At 34.6% G+C, this 17,488-nt stretch overlaps 1 protein-coding gene across 1 annotated transcript in view; it reads right to left on the bottom strand.

Moving 5' to 3' along the window:
• Window positions 1-17,488, bottom strand: part of CNTN5 (contactin 5) — a 1,396,301-nt gene that overhangs the window by 61,501 nt on the left and 1,317,312 nt on the right. The window contains exons 19-20 of the mRNA XM_017545918.2: window positions 10,629-10,699; window positions 8,933-9,167 (exon numbers count right to left, since the gene is read on the bottom strand). Coding sequence (XP_017401407.1) covers window positions 8,933-9,167; window positions 10,629-10,699 — 306 coding nt within the window. The remainder of the gene's footprint in view (window positions 1-8,932; window positions 9,168-10,628; window positions 10,700-17,488) is intronic.

Raw genomic sequence — 17,488 nt, 5'->3', positions numbered from 1 at the left:
ATAAACCGAGATCGCGCCATTGCACTCCAGCCTGGGTAACAAGAGCGAAACTCCGTCTCAAAAAAAAAAAAAAAAAAAAAAAATTCATTTACCTATTTATTTACCTGTAGGTAAGTTGTTTTATCTCTTTCTAAGCTCTGGTTTTCTCATCTATAACATGACCATACTGGGAGTATTTATCAAATAGATTTAAAGATTGGTTTTAATTAGAATAGTACATATAAAATATTTAGTACTGTGCTTAGCATTTAAAATGTTCCTTCACAAAATACCATATTATTTTTTATTCTCTGTAGGAATAAATAGTATCTAAATTTCATTAGATACTTTTTGTTGTTCTAACCATAAAACTACAATTTTCTGATTATACCAGGAATATGTTATGAATCATGATATTTAAAAGGCATGCATTGACTTTTAAGACAGGTACAGGTGGAAAAGAAAAGTCCCTGAAGGGCTCAGTGCTTTGGCTCAAAACCACCTTTTCATTTGTTTCTACATTCAGTGACATTTCACACTATTTTTTTTTTTTTTGAAATACAAAATCTCTGACTGACATCCATCAAAAAGCACACTTTATTCAAGGCTGTAGTTGATGTGAGGAACAAAATATTTCTAGCATTGACATGGCTGAATCGTAAATACTGTGTCACAAACACACGTTAAATGAAATGGCAGAATAAAGGCCGTACATTAGTTCAAACAGTTCTGTACAAAGACTATTAAAAAAATTCTACCCTATAAAAATTGTAGAAATTTTGATACCCCTTAACACTGATTAGAGCTCAGCCTCATCTATGACATTTTTGTTTAGTTTTGTTTTTTTTTCAGTTTAGGGAACAATATAGCAAAGATTGAGTTCTAAATAAAATGTTAAAAAGCAAACATGAAAGACGTAATCATTCTCTGAGGTACTTCGTTTCTAAATGAAGCTAGTCATGCATGTGTCTGGAATGTTTTTTTATATTATTAATCAAAAAATACCAGTCAAAAATATCTTCCCTGTCACTGTAAAAGGAGCCTGCAGAAGACTTGGTTGGTCCATGTTTGCAAAAAGCAATGATTTCCTTTTGGCCAAAACTTTGCTAAAAATACATGCTATACTTGTGTCATCTCAAAGTGCTTTGTCAAATTCACATTACTTTTTACACAGAACCTGACATTAATTCCTGCAATGGTATAAATAGTAATCTCTCATTCTGTTACCTTTTGAATATTTTTTATTATTTTCCATTTTCGCAGTGGTTTCCTTTATCTCACGTTCCAACACTCTATTATTTGTGCGTTTACCCAATTTAAAGCGTATTCTGGAAAAATCTTCTATCTTATCCTAGAATTCTGATTAGGAGACTTGCAATGGATATTTTTTTTCCCCATTGCCATTTAGTAGGAGTTAAAGTTTTTGATGTTGCAAATAAATGAAAGAATGTTGATGTTTTTGAGGTGTGTACAACTTGATCTCTGGGATTTGGAATACAGTTTATTTCAAAGGAAGCCACACTTTGAATATCATTTGCTATTCAGTAGCAGTTTTACTTCTCTTGAAAATAAATGCATTGCAGAGATTTGTGTGCCAAATGCCTTCTTTCAGCTTTTATATTGCTGAAGCAATTACATCTTTGTCAAAGAAGATTGCAGTGAGATAAATAATTTCAGAAGCACAAAACATGTGGTTGGGTAGCAGTCTTTCCATATCCCTTGATCTCCAAAGAAAGGAATTATTTCTCTATCAACTTTCAGTAGTACTGTACAATTCAAGTCGTTTTCAGAAAGTTAAAAAAATGTTAAAGTAAAAGTAAATAAAAATGTTCAGAAATGTACTTCTCAAACAAGCACCTTAATTTCTATTTCAAAGCTCTGAGGACTTTAAATCAGGGTTATATCACACCTACATTTCACAGTTGGATTTTGTGGAGTTGCATATTATAATTTCATATAGTTGAATGACAGTGAATTAATCAAACAAGAACTGAAGAGTCATTAAAATTTTTTTTCACCCTCGTTTTTTTTTTTTTTTTACAGGTTCTTGTTCTGTTGCTAGGCACCAGGCTGGAGTGCAGTGGCACAATCTCGGCTCACTGCAATCTCTGCCTCCTGGGTTCAAGCAATTCTCCTGCCTCAGCCTCCTGAGTAGCTGGGACTACAGGTGCGTACCACCACACCCAGCTAATTTTTGTATTTTTTAGTAGAGACGGGGTTTCACCATGTTGGCCAGGATGGTCTGGATCTCTTGACCTCGTGATCTGCCCACCTTGGCCTCTCAAAGTGCTGGGATTTCGGGGGTGAGCCACCATGTCTGGCCCACCCTCTTAATCTAATCAAGCCTGTCCAGCCTGCGGCCCATGGACCACGTATGGCCCAGAACAGCTTTGAATGTGGCCCAACAGAAAATTGTGAATTTCTGAAAACATTATGAGATTTTTTGGAATTTTTTAATTTTTTTATAGCTAATTACCTATCATTAGTGTTAGCGTATTTTATGTGTGGCCCAAAACAATTCTTCTTCTTCCAGTGTGGACCAGGGTAGCCAAAATATTGAACACCCCTAAATGGTATCAGAAATTGATCTATGTGGCCCTGAATTAGAAATTTCAGTATGTATAAAGTGACCTCAGTCAATGTTCCCAGAAATTTTAGTATGTACTATTTATACCCAAGTGAACATTTTCAAGTGGATCAAAAATTTGTTTGCACACAGAAGTAACTAACTGGATCACAGAACGTCTGGTTCACATAGGAACTGACTGTTGGCTTTGGGCATCCCATTGTAAGTGAATGATGGAAAGTTACAACTAGAAAGGACTCTGGAAGTCACTTGGCTCCAAAGTCACAAATGCAAGGGTAGTGGGTCCTTAGTCATGTTTTATTTTGTCTACATTATGTGTCAAATTAATTTAAGCCATTATATGAAAATAAGAATTTCTGGCTTCTCTGGGGGCAGGGAGTAGGGAAGAAGATGGTATGAAGCCTGAATTCTTCAGTGCTGGCCGACGAGGGTCAGCAGTGGGTACCCTCAAGTCACGGCATGTGCTTCTGCATATGCCAGAGTTTCTCCCACTTCCCACTGTGTCACACAGGGAGGACTTTACTTATTTTTGTTTTTTACCTCACTCCTACATGCTTTGGAGTAATGAACCTGTGTTTTAAATCCATGTTCTCATTTTGCAGATTAGAAAAGTAAAATGCACAGAGGTTGATTTATCTAGACTTTGATTTTAGCTGTGAAAAAACTCCATGTAGAACTTGGGTCTCAAATGCTCTTTCCTCTGTTTTTAAATTGGCATAGAGGACGAGGAGGGCTCATTCTTCATCTCCTAGAGTCCATTTTGAGTCACAGAAGAAGTTTTACAGAAAACATAGATAGTTCCTTCTTTTGTTGCCCAGTTGCCTCCAAATAACTGACAGAGGAATGGGTAGAATAAGATTAAAAGCAATAGAAAAAGAGACAAACTAGATGAAGGGATAACTCAAAATAATAATAATTACCATTTATTGAGGCACTGCTGTTTTCCAAACCCTGGTTTTTAATTCTTATATGTCTTAATTAATCTTCTCAACAACCCTATTATTTTTTGCAGATGAAAAAGTTGAGGGGCAGAGAGGTTAAGCTACTTACCCAAGATCCCACAGCTGCTTAAATGTGGTGGGAGGATTGGAACACAGGCAGTCAGGCCCTGAGCACACTTTGCTGCTTCCGTGCCTATGTCTATGTTACACTTACCTGATGCTTTTTCCTTTTCTATTTCTCTTTCCCCTTTGCCCCTCCACATCTAACTTCTCTCAAGAGTATTGGTGTTGGGCTCCCCAGCTGCGCTCTCTATTTCTAGGTCTTGCCAGAATCCATCTAGACCTCCATCATCACCCACTTAACCCTGCCACAGGCTCACTGTCATCCTCTGATTCCTGTTTCACAGACTCCTTGGTAATTTTGAACCACTGCTGCACAGCTCCTACTCAGTCAGTTCATATTCAGGCATCTCTCGAATTCTCCTGACCTCTAAATCACAGGATGTTTTATGCCACACTCACTCCTATTACACTGCGATAATTTAATAAAAGTTCAGGAACTTATTTCTGAGACTGTGCTAGCATTATATCTAGTGGAATCAAAGACTTAGAAGGAGACCTCTTTTTTTTTTTTTTCCCCATTATTTGTGATGATATTAATTAGGCCATGGCTAACTCCTTCACTGTTATCTTGGGATACATAGTGGACAGGCTGATTGATAGGCTTGTTTCTGTTAGATTAAAAATGTTGAACAGCATTACCATGCTCATGAATTTAGATGATACATTTGTATTAAGTGACCTAGCAGCTGGAGTTCTTCATGTAATATTGGGATATGTGCTTGTAATATTGATTATACGTCTGACTTCCCAAGAGATCCCTTCCCAAGAGACCCTTATAGCAACAGCATTAATGAAAGGAGAGTTTAATAAACTCCTTGAGAGAAGGGTTATGGTTTCATTATTTAAAAATTCAACGAAGAAAGCTGTAGTTGAACTTTTATAGGCACTAATCTAAATAGATCATCTGGAAAAGACAGGAAATTATTTCTTGTATTTTACAATGAATATGCCAATTTATTAATTTTCAAGTTCACATAAATCCCACTGAGCTCAGTTTCAGCTAAGGATGAATCTACAGAATAACACCTTGGGAATGTTAGGTTTTAATTTGAGCTATGGTAGCTCCACTTGCAATGAGATAATTGTATATCATTTTCTGAAAATAAGAACAGGCTTTTTAGGTTTAATAAATATAAGAGCAGGACATTTTTTACATACAAGGCAAAAGACAAAAATACTAGAAAAGGATAAAGCACATCACAAGTAAATAAATCTTTCAACCTATAATTAACTATATCAAATTTTCTTGTTTTTCTGTTAGGTTTAATGGAATGCTCCAGGTCTTTTCATTTCCAAAGTGATGGTGACAAGAACTAAGTGGAAAATGGGTATGTTTCAGTATTCATTATTTCTGGAAATGTGAAAGAAAAAGCCAATTTAATTTTTTATCTTCGGAAAAAAATGAATTTTTGTCAGTTTTACCACGTATTTTGAGACACTTACTTTGAAACTTCACTTTTTTTTTTTTAAACAAATGAAGTTGTTTCCAAAATGAGGGTATTGTATAGAATTCTGTCATACCCTAGAGGTCTGAAGTCAGAGTTAGGAATGCACAAAAGCCTTGCTTGGTGTAAAGGGTAAAGATATTTGACACACATATAGGGTACCTGGATATATTAGAAGGCAAATATCTCTTTTTTCAGGCTTATGTCAGATGCTGCTTGGCACTGTCAGAGTCATTAGGGGTTACTTCCGTTGTGGCAACATGGAAAGGTTTCAGAGGTTTACAGGTGTTAGCAGAAAAAATATTTGAAACTTTTCTGACAGTACTCTAGGGCAACAGTGAATCTCAGAGTTGTGAGAGTTAAGGTCATATCCCCAGTGATTGATGGACCAAGCATCCACATTTGTAAATGATTATTTCTTTAAAAACATGTCAATTCAAGGTTTTCTCTATAATAATGTAATTTTATTTGCATTCTCATGTGCTTTATTGAGGGGGAAAGAAAGGATAGAGACAATGGAGAATTCACATAAACATTTATTCTGGGTACAAATGTCATCTGTCCTCCATGTTCCAGTGGGAAATAGGTTGAGCAGTAGTACTGTAAGGTGTGCCTTGTAAGTTTTTCTGTTCTGTGCTTCCCTCCCAGTAACATAAATTCTGGTGGCTACATTTGACGTTTTTCTTCCCAGCTTGGTGTCAGCTGTGAAAAGGTAGCTTTTTCATAGTGCTTAAGGCATGTAGCTAGTAATCTTGAAAGGAAGAGGAAGAACTAAGCCCATAAACAGAAATAGAAAGGCAGTCTCACTCCTCTTGTTCTTTACTGTATCTAAGAATATGGAGGGATTTTGAGGTGATAAACAAGTGGATTGGGTTAATGGAAGAATAAAGAAGTAGGATCTGTCTTATGGAGAAATGCCATCTCGGTCAGATTAGTTGGACTTTGGGCAAGAGTATCATGATGAAATACACACTGTGAAGCTATATGAACATCCATAGACACAGCGGGAGAAACCTGCACTGGCATGAGCGTAATATATTATTTTACTTTATTTAAAAAATGATTTAATCTTTGAAATGCTCACTCGTTTTTAAATAAAGCAAATTGCCAAGTGACTAAAAAAGGATGTTGGTTTCCCCTTTTTATTGTATAGCAAAAGTTGATCTATTATCACTATCTGTACTAGGAAAATTGTTAAAAAGAATGTTTTCTTTTATTTTAAGCTATGTATTCATTTATTTTTTTAGAGACAGGGTCTCGCTCTGTCACTCAGGTTGCAGTGTAGTCGTGCCATCATAGCCACAGCTCACTGCATCCTCACATTCCTGGGCTCAAGTGATCCTCCTGCCTCAGCCTCCCAATGTGTTGTGATTATGGGCATAAGCCACTGCTCCTGGCTAGAAGAGTATTTTAGAATATAGAATATATTGACAGAATTTTAATTTTAGATTTGTATGGGATTCCAGAGATGTTCTATTCTGAGACCTTCATTTTTAAAGTGGGAAAGCTAAGGCTCAGAGAGGTGAATAAACTGCTCAAGATGGTCTGTTTAGTGTGATCAGACTTGAACTCAGGTTCTGGTGACTCCAGGTGAATGCTTTTCTTTTTCCTTGTCCTGCCTTTTTTGGTTGACACACTGTAATGATGCTAACACTTTACTCATATTTACATATAAAGTTCCAAATTTGTAAACTTAATTAGTGAGCAGATACCAAATATACGCTTCAGTTTTGTTGTCAGAACAAAGGACTCTATCCAGATTTAATTTGGCTAGTATATTTCATACTTCAGTTGACTAAAATAAATGAAGTGTTACGTTACTATGAAATATGTTATAGGAACAACCTCAGTGTCTTTAAAAAATACGCATATTTTCTACCTAGCTTGAAAGAGAACTCTCCGAAGGCAAGCCATTTCAAATTTCAGAAAACATAATGTAAGAAAAACCATGGTGGCTCCTCTTCATTAATTTCAAAACAAAGGTTGACAAGGAACTTACAAAACTGAATTTGTTAAAGGCAGCACTGTTGTTACTATACAAAACGTGTTCACAAACTTCTCCAATTAATCTCTTCTGTGACCTTTGGTGCTATGTAATTGATAATTAGGTTCAAACATTTTAGAAGGAAAAAGAACATGCACTTCCTGCATAACATATGTACTTCAAAATAGATCTTTTGAGCAATAAGTAATACGAAATACCATTATTGTATATATTCCTGATGAGGCAATATAGTGTAGTGGTTAAAAAATGTACTTTCAAGTCATATGGACCTGGTTAAGGTCCCAGCTCTGTCACTTACTATCCCTTCTTGTAACTATCACTTACTGGTGTAAATTTGAACCTGTTACTTAACCTCTCTGAGACTCAGTTTCCTGAAATGTAGATTAGGGATTCAGATTCCAACTTCATATTTTGTTTTAATCTTTAAATTCGATAACATAAGTAACATGGTATACTGCCTTTATCTGAAAACACATCAGAAATCTGAGCTGCTAAGTGTAATGAGTGAGTATCTCATCAGAATGTCTATAGTTTCTTGTCATTACTAGACTCTTCATGTCCCTGGTTATTCTTATGCTAGGATAAACTTTCTGATTCTCCTTTAAAATTCGGCTGCATATTATGAAAATACATGGCAGCTTACTATTGAAAAACTGTGTTTAACATAAACATTATCTTTGTATTTTAATATTCACATGACCATATTTATATCCCCCCATGAAGTTCATAGCAGTAAAATGATTAATAATACTTGAGCTTTTGAATTCCTACTTGTGGGCACTGAGGAAGTAAATGGGTTAGTTTATATTTACCACACTTAGTGGGAGGGTAAAATGATTACTGCCTTTGGTGGAACATTTTCGGTCATTTGTCAATTTTGGAAACGTAAGGCTTTTTTTCACTTTTCTCATTTTTTTCCCCACTTGCAAGGTCAATTGAAATTCTGCATTTGAATAGAAGAAGGACTAGAGAAAAGACTAACTTTAAGGGGTTAGATCTATTATTATACTTTCTCTCACTCAGAAAATTGCGTTTTTATATTAAAACTTGAAACAACTCAGGAACTTTCATGTAGAAAGCTGGGTTTCCACTTTAGCTCTACCTGTAACCATTTTTCAGTTTACTCATCTGTAAAACAAAACAGGTATATTGTCTACTGGGTATTGCCTACCTACAAGGTGTATCTCATGAATTAAATATGGTTATGCATATGAAGGCAGCATGTTATAAAAAAATCAAGGAGTTAGTGGTTAGAAAAACCTGGATTTAATTCTCAATTACAAGCAGTGTAACTTAAGCAAATTCTTTAATTTTTCTGAAAGTCAATCACTCTTTCTATATGATGGAGACAATAATGTCCATTACATAAGATTATCATAGGATTTCGTGATGTGTGAAAAAGCTTCCAACAGAAAGCCCTGTCTGAAACTTCCTTATTAGTACAGTGCTTTATGCATAGGGTTAGAAATAAATATTTACTTGTCATATAAATGAAGTATTTATTTAAATCTACTTCACATATATATTGAAAAAATATAAAAGTATCTCAATTTCAAACCAAAGAGGATTGGTTTAATGTTCATCCAGAGGAAGGACTACCCTGCAGGGATTATCAGTGTTGTTGTTTTCATGGATATAGGTTTGCCATATATTGTTACGGTATGAAAAACATAAAGCAACATATGTGGAATAATCAATTTTTAATTAAATTTAGAAAAAAGTTTGGAAAATATATATCTGAAAAGTTTAGTGGGACTATGAATGAGTTTGTCTTATTTGTATTTTCTAATATATGTACAACAATGATTATTTGTATAACGAAAGGTTACATAAAAGTAATAGAAGAACTGACCTCCTTCAGCTGAACAGATGACCACAATTTGACTAAAAGGCCCATCTCCTTTATTGTTATAAACACCAACTTTCACTTCAAAAGGAGTAAGAGGAGGGACACTTTCATCTCGATAAATGAATTTGGAAGATTCAGAGGATGTCACCATTTTTTCCTTCCAGCCACGTGTTCCATTGGGTCTAAAAGCCACAATATAGCCAAAGCCTTCCCCATTCTGAAACTCTTCAGATACTGGCTAAAGAAGAAAAATGTAATTAATTATCAGCAAAAGGACTGATTAAAAATCCACTTTCTCCAGAGTTTTAAGTAAAAATGGAGAATATCAAATGGAGAATGGAGAGAAATGCTTAAGAAATGGAGAATCTCAAATCTTTATACTACATTGAAAGCCAAAATTGCACAATCACTTTGGCACTTTTTTGAAAGTTACAAAGCTTTAAAGGTAAAAGAAGAAAAATTATATCCGTTGAAATGTACAAAACTCTCAAGAGAAGTGAAAACTTTTCAAGTGAAACAAATTTGCTCCAATTAGTCATGTATATAAAATGAAGATCTTTGGATTAACATGTCGGGGAAAACTGTACTATGGTCTGGTGGTTGGGAATGTCTTGTCACTGGTAATGCTCTGCAGAACCCTTTAGTCCACAAATGTAAGAGACAGCAATGTTAAAAACTTTCTTCTAGTATGCCTCGCCATTGCTTTTATGGTTACCGACATGAAAAAAACGGGGCTATGGTGTTTGTTCAGGAAGCTTGTGCTGTATGGCTTAGGTTTAAATTTATTACATGCGCTTCAACAACACACCATGGAGAGGAGTAATTGGGACTAATTAGCTAGTCATTGTGGAGAGTTACCAGCTACTGTTTGGCACAGTGCTTCACAGTAGATATGCAATAAATATTTGCTAAGTAGATTTTTTTTCTTTGAATTTTGATATGGAGAAAAGCCATGTATTAAGTGGTGGAAGAGAGACAAACCTCATTATATTAAAGCTTACATGGAAAGGCAATTCCATATAGAGAGATTTAGTCTCAGTGAAGGTCAGGTATTGGGAAGTTAATACCTCTGCAGACATCAAAAACAACATAAGGAGTATCATTGAAAAAAAGGGGAACGTACAAAAAATAGGACAGATGATGTGCCCATGGAAGAATTCTCAGTGGGAAAAAGATACTTCTGTACACTTTCTTATTGTTCTTAGAGATTGTCAGGGACTTAATCTATTTGCTCTAGCAGACATTTCCATTTCTGTATATTCTAAGACATATTTCTGTGAGCTACATACTTATATTTAACAATAAAGTTATTTAACATCAAAAAAGGAAGGTGGCTTCAAAGAAAATAAATGTACTCTTCACCTCCACTCTTTTCCTTTGACAAATGACACTTTGGAGGCCATATGAGGACAGACAAAATAACACAAATTTTGTAATCAAAGTCACAATTCTGTTCATTAGAGAAAGTACTTAACTGTGCCTCAGTTTCATAATTTATAAAATGAAGAAAATCATCCCAACTAAGATTTTTGTATGGGTTAAATGAGATGGCATTTATTCAGCAGTAGTTAATTCCTTCCTCCCACTATTTTTAGCCTCTAAATAGGTCAAGGGGACTGCTTAATCATAAAATAATTAAATATCACACTAAGCCAGACAAACAACAGAAGTAATTTGTGAGAGGATGTGTTTTTCTTACCTCCCAGGCAATGACTAACTCATGCCTTCTTCCACTTCTTCCACTTACATTGGTGGGCGCTGTCTTTGGAACTGTAGGTAAAAATGGGTGGAGAGTGAGGAGATTAAAAACTCCCAACATGCGTTGTATAAAATCCTGAAATAAGTCAAAAGTTTGTTTGAAGTCAGAATGGTTATATTAAAGATTAAAACCAAATACTGGTGACAGAAACACCCTACTTTCAAATCTGTGTTACAGACGTTGATACACCTTTTTTTTTTTAATGACCACTTACTGCACCATGCCTCTTGAAAATGCTTTATGTAGCAATTTCTAAATAATAACACACTAGCTAAGAACATCTAATAATGGTTAAGCAAATTTTGTCCTTCAAATAGTTTATTTTTCACCTCTTTGCTAATGTTGTGACTCTTATCCCAGGGCTTACAGAGCCACTGAAAAAGCCACAAGTAAAGATTAGCATTACTGCCCTTCTAGAACCCCCAGGAAACTCTAGTTTTCTTTTTCTTTTTTTATTTTTTGTTTTTGAACTTTAGCAAAAATTCTGTGGAGTGAGAACCTACTTAAACGAATAAACATTTTTAAAAAATCTGTCAAGAATGAATCTCTCTGCAAACTGCATAATTTATAGGCATCCAGTGAAATTTTTTCAAATGAATGACTATTAAAAGAATAAATGTGTCAAAGAAATTTCCCCTTCAGTGCCCCAAACCACAAAATCTGCAGTTGAAAGGGAACATTTTCAAATGAAGAACTGTTAAATGAAGAAAACTATTAAAAGAAATCATTTTCCAGGCTATGAGACTGCATTAGCAATTTTACACTTCAGTGTTGCCTTTCTATCTCCGCATATCGTTTTTAAACGATATTGATATACTCATAAACAATAAATTCACTCCCATGTATTACTTACTTGAATGAAAGGCTATTAATTACTGGTGGATATTCACACAGCCTTTTATACACCAGAAAAACTGAAGTGGAATTTATATACTCCTGGAAAGGAAAAAAAACAAATTCTCCTTGGGCCAGAACGGTGGCTGAGCAAAACCTGTGAATATATAAGTGGCTCCATTGAAATAAATAACCTTTATTTGTCAGGATCCAAAGTTTAGTATCCTTTGGCACTTTTCTCCATGAACACAATGCTCTTGCTCAGGCACATGCAGCTGCTACCAACATAGGATTATGCAGCAGCAGTTACCAATCTTTATCCTTCCACTGTTACATACATACTCAGGATTATTCATATGTGGAGTCATTGCATGGATTCCCTCAGAATTGCATGGAATTGGATACCCATTTTTCTCTCAATCAAGAAATCACATGGAATTCATCTGAGAAAAATGATGCAATTAAAGCAATAATTATAAATAGACAATTTATATCATCAGCAAACAAATCATGTATGGAGTTATGTATTAGCAGTCATAGTTAATGCTACATGTAACAAACTGTGATGTAACAGTATGCCTTATCACATGCCTTAAAAGCCACTGTTACATGTTATTAGTCTAAATTTATTTTCTGGTCAATGTTATCGGTAAGACACACAAGAAGGGAGGTGGTTTAACTGTATATGTGAAAGGACAGGGATCCATGTTTCCAAATATTCCCTTTGTGGCTAATCTCAGACTTCTGAATACTGTGACCATGAAAGCCTATTCAAATGAATAGTGAATGCAAGATATTAATAATTTGTTGATATCATGCTATTGCTTCTCTGAGTATTACTGTTTTTTTTTAAAGTATACACACACATACATACACACACATATACTCTTCACATTTGTCTCTGAAAACTCACATTAAAATAACATCATAGGTAATGTATACCAGACCCAGTACTTTGTCTATTAAATTGGACTAAACTCGTACTCTAAATTTAGGGCTTTGAATCATCATCTTTGAGGACATCATCTGTATGATTATAGGTTTCTGTGGAAAGACTAGCTATTGGAGATCCTTTTCTACTTTATTCAACTCTAAAATATCATCTAAAAAAAGGGATTTCACAGAAACTCTAGATTACAGTTTTACAGTAAACTCTATGCTCTCTAGTGATCATCTGGAAGCCCATTTAAAATAGAATAAAACAAAGTAGCTATTTGAAATCAACACTGTTGAAGCTTTGGTAGTATTGTTTCACATCTGTTAATATTTTTATTTTTCAAAAACAATTTGCCAATTTAGATTTTCAAAGTTTTAACTTTCTGAGTAAAAAATTTAGAAACCAAACAGATGAACATTTTGGTGAAAATTTCCATTTTGAGAAACTAAGAAAGCAAAAGAAGGCTTTCTGTGATTTGATTCAATCTATTTATTCATTTTTTGAAATTATTTGAGTAATTTCAACTAATAGTAAGTTTTAAAAATTTATTTTATTACTTCAAATCAGTCCTTGAGGGTTTCTTACCTCTGCTAATTTATTTTTTAGACACAATAGCCCATGTTTGATTTAATGTAAAGAAATAAGATCATCCTTTTTTTACCTTACCTCCAAATTTAATGAACAATAAATGACACAAGATGCATAATGGTTCACTGTGTTTTAATAGCANAAAAAAAAAAAAAAAAAAAAACTTACTAGATGTAATCAGACCCAGTAATGGAAAACTTCAGGATTTAATAGCTGCATCTCAGGCAGTGTTTCGTTGTCGTGGGCAAATGTTTGAATTGGGCACTCTAATTCCAATTGGCTTAAATTTCCTAATTACATGCAGATAATCGGTGAAACCCATGTATATTCATTTTCTTTTCAAGTTGGCGGCACACAGTTATTATCTCTGCAGTCAACGCTTTGGAGTCCACTGATTTTAATTATAGCTCTTTATAAAACAACATATTCATGATCTGAAGGGATTTGACTTAATCTTTCAGAGCCTTTATGGCGCAAAAATTCTGTAATTTTTGTTAGAAGCATAACATTAATATAATCAAATATCTAATAAATGCTTTTGCTGGGTCCAGAGAAATACACATTTACTTTAAAACCAAATATATTTTAAATATAATTAATAAAATTGAGGATTAAGCAGCTAGAGTCTTCTTCCTTAAACAACTACTGACAAATGTCATAAGCATATTAGCTTAGAGAATCCAGTTTATACATATGGTTAGCAGGTGTAAGTCTGATTCTTCTGAATTTCTTTCTAAGCAAAGCTCCTCCATTAGCAGATAATGTAATTGATACTTTGTCCACAAGCTACAAATGCCTAGCTGTTTTAAGTCTTACCTGGCATGTTGAAATATAAACTCATATCTCTTTTCATCTTAAACATTGAAAACATTTTTGTAAACACGGAATGAACAAAATACACTGAACTACCTTAGTTTAACCACGCCTGAATATCAAAGAACTTCTAAGCATAGTAGGTGGAACAAAGTGAGTCACACTAATAACATGCTTTAATTAGCATTCAACTAAAATAAAACATAATGAAATCATTTCCAATATTTTCTCCCTGAAAATTTTCCAATTTATATTACAGTAAGCACTTACATCACTCATTAAAAAATACAGCTTTATTTGAGACTTGGGACAGGATAATTTTGGAGCTTGATGGTTATCCAGTAATTGGTTTGGATAGAAAGGTGCCAAAGAATGAAAAGAGGGAAGGGGGGGAGTTTATATAGCAAAGGTAGATGTCAAGAGGAACATTTAAAAAATAAGATTTTTTCTAACCAAATTGAAATATGTAGCACAGTTAATATTTCAGTTAATTGATTCTAACTCAGGCTTAGTTTATAGAAAGAGTTAAATTGAAGGAGCCTCCCCCCTCCAAAAAAAAAATAAAACTCAGTGGTATTTCCTAAATAGTTTAAATAATGCTTTTATTCTTATCAATTGGTTAGAAAATGTGCTATGTACAAATGGTAAATGTTTTCTTGTGGGAGGGAGAAGTAACAGTGAGAAAGATCTGGGCTTGAATCATAGTTCTACCACTCTAACTGCTTGGCTGAAAATATTTTTTAACCTGTATTTCCATGGTCTCATGGATATAACAATTATACCTACTTCTTAAGGTTATTTTCATGATTATTCATCACAGTCCTCGGAACTATAATCAATAAATATTATTTAATATTATCTGTTTAAATTTGAAAAAGCAAAAGTGGTGAAGTCTTCTATGAAAAGCACTGAAAGTTCACCATGTATCTTTATACACATGATCTTGAAACAGAAAAGCCTTCTTGGATATTGCAATAATATTGTTTTGTTAGTACCAAACAGTTATGCTTTCTGTTTTGCCATAGCTTGTGTCAATCTGGAAATCTAGGTAAAATCCCTATTTGAATTTGTGAAAGAGATTGCTAGGCTATTTCAGGAAATGTAAGAAGTTTGTGATTTATGAACCTCCTTATACGTAGCAGTAGTCAAACCATAGGTAAGTGTATAAAATGAATGGTATTTATCTCAACCCATTCTTTTTGTTTATATGGATCCACAAGAAACTAAAAGCAGAGAATGGGTAAAACAATCTTTGTATGACATTCATTGCTAAAAAAGGGAGAAGGAAAAGGCAAGAAGAAGTGATTAGAATGGAAGGGGAGATAACTTGGGAGGCATCATTTTTGGAGTGAGGTCTGGGCTAGAATTCCAGCTCTGCCATTTATTTACCAGGTAACTTTGTACACGTTTTAAAAATTCTATGGTTCTGTTTTCTCATCTGTAATATGAGGATGCACACTCCTTTAGAGGAGCACTTTAGAGGGTTGACATGAAAATTAAATGGTTTGTGATTTCTGAATGGTATATGGCATCACAGGGACTAGAAGAGAGAAAAAGTCTAACGTAAGGGTCTCACATTCACTCCTGTGTGGATAACTTCATTGCCTTTGGCATTTTGTACTCAGGCCTTTCACTGATCTTCCACCACTTTGCCCCTCATTTTTCTTCATTGAAACCTTTGCAGCAATGAGAAACTATTTGTCAGAAAAGAACATGCCTAACAATTAGCCACCTTTCCTTAAGAAAGCTTGTTGTTAAAATCACCATCTCTGCATACAAATTGCTTCTGAAACTGAAGACTTATGCCTTAAATATGTCTTGTAGTAAAGGCTTGCATGGACCAAGGTAATTTCACAATTTAAAAACACTGTCTGCTATATCAGCCATAATGTTACCTTCTTTTTTTCTAACAATTGAGATTTGGTCTTAGAGGTCTGTTGCTTGCCATGATTTGTGTCTTCTCTTAATTCTACTGAGGACCATTTATTTTATGAAATATAATTAACTACTCATCAGCTTGAAAAATGTCATAATGTTCATTTAATGATATTTTCTTTTAGATCTTCCCAACTCTTTCAGCTGAGTGTCTTATATTTTTTGTATATTTTTGTAGAAACCACATAGCTTTATGCCTTTTCTCTGTACACACCAGTGCCTGACAAATGTGAATTTTCTAATTGCCCCCAGTAAATAATTCTGTCCAATTACTATTTGGCCTGGACTTTGAAGTCTCATTAAATGCCATTTACAAAGCCAATTTACATATTCCCAGATAAAACTAATCCAGCCCATCTTATAATAATGTTCCATTGTGTCTCTTTCATAACTTTTGAACACAGGGAATTTTCTAAGTAACCGTCATGGATAAGAACTGTGAAAATACAAATGTCAGCAAAGCATAACCTTTTGTAGGAGTCAGAAGGTAATGTACAACTTAAGAAATTGTAAGAGGAAGTTAAACGACGGTTTTCTGAACTTGGAATGAGTCACATGTAATCTCAGATGCTAAAGTGAGGATGGCTGAAGAAAACCAGTCTTATTACAAATTAGGGAAACTAATTTTATGACTCTTTCTCATTGCCTGTCTACAGCTCATATACATACATGCACAAGGAATGCTGTCTTAGAACAAGGTTGTCAGTTTAGAAGAAAGATTTGCTATGGCATCTCCCTTGAACCCAAGCTGTCGATAGAGAAGTGGGGATGCCATTTCTTCACCAAGGTAAATAAGGAGAGGAGCAAGACAACCACTACAGAGAGTTCAGATGGTTACCTGTCATGCCCTATATGGATGCTATTGATCTTCAGGGTTTTCTAGAATACCTCAACTCTATACTGAGCTACTTGAGGAAGCTCAAGAGCAGTGGCCAAAACAGCTCTAGAAAATATCCTATATTTCTAGATTTTTACAGGCCAGGGATGTGAAATGGTTACTCTGAACCAAGTGGACACAGATAGGTTTGAATAGGCTTGTTAGGATCACACCCAATAAGACTGCCTGCTGGGGGAAGATGTCTTCAAAGAACCCAGTGCCCCCCACAAGAGAAAGAAGCATCATATGAACAAATGCCATCATGCTGAACATTTAACGCCCATGTGAGAACTACAAAATTTACCATCTAAGTGGAAGTTTTCCTCCTTGTCTGACCTGGAAAGTGCCAGAGAAACAGTTGGAAAGTAGGAGATAAAGTGGAAAGAAAGAAAAGACTGATCATAGCTCTTGGGTCAGGCTTGTGCTGGGAAGGAAAGGGAGAGCATGGAATTGGATGTGAGATAAAAATTTTTTAATTAAACTGGAATTTTTAAATATTTGAAAATGCGACTGCTCTAATACATAAACATGCTTAGGATATATTTGAGGCTGAGGTTTGGGATCACATTGAGCATGGTGGAGAGCAATAGTGGGAGAAGAAAAAAACTGTTTTATTTTTAACCTTTACAGCAGAGTTGTCTATTTGGAAAACCAGTTCTATAACTACAGAATAGTACAGAAAGTGCTAAGACTAGGAGACATTTTATTTGACTGTCTACCTGATACAGTTATTTACTGGTATTTGAGTTTTCAAATGTAGAAAAAATATTTTTCCTTATGTGGCCAGAAATATGTGTGTAATTTTCCATTTGAGTC

The sequence above is a fragment of the Cebus imitator genome, unplaced genomic scaffold, assembly GCF_001604975.1.
Source record: "Cebus imitator isolate Cc_AM_T3 unplaced genomic scaffold, Cebus_imitator-1.0 Scaffold182, whole genome shotgun sequence".
Lineage (NCBI taxonomy): Eukaryota > Metazoa > Chordata > Mammalia > Primates > Cebidae > Cebus > Cebus imitator.
The sequence above is the reverse complement of the archived record's forward strand: the minus strand, read 5'-3'. Positions and strand labels throughout refer to the sequence as shown.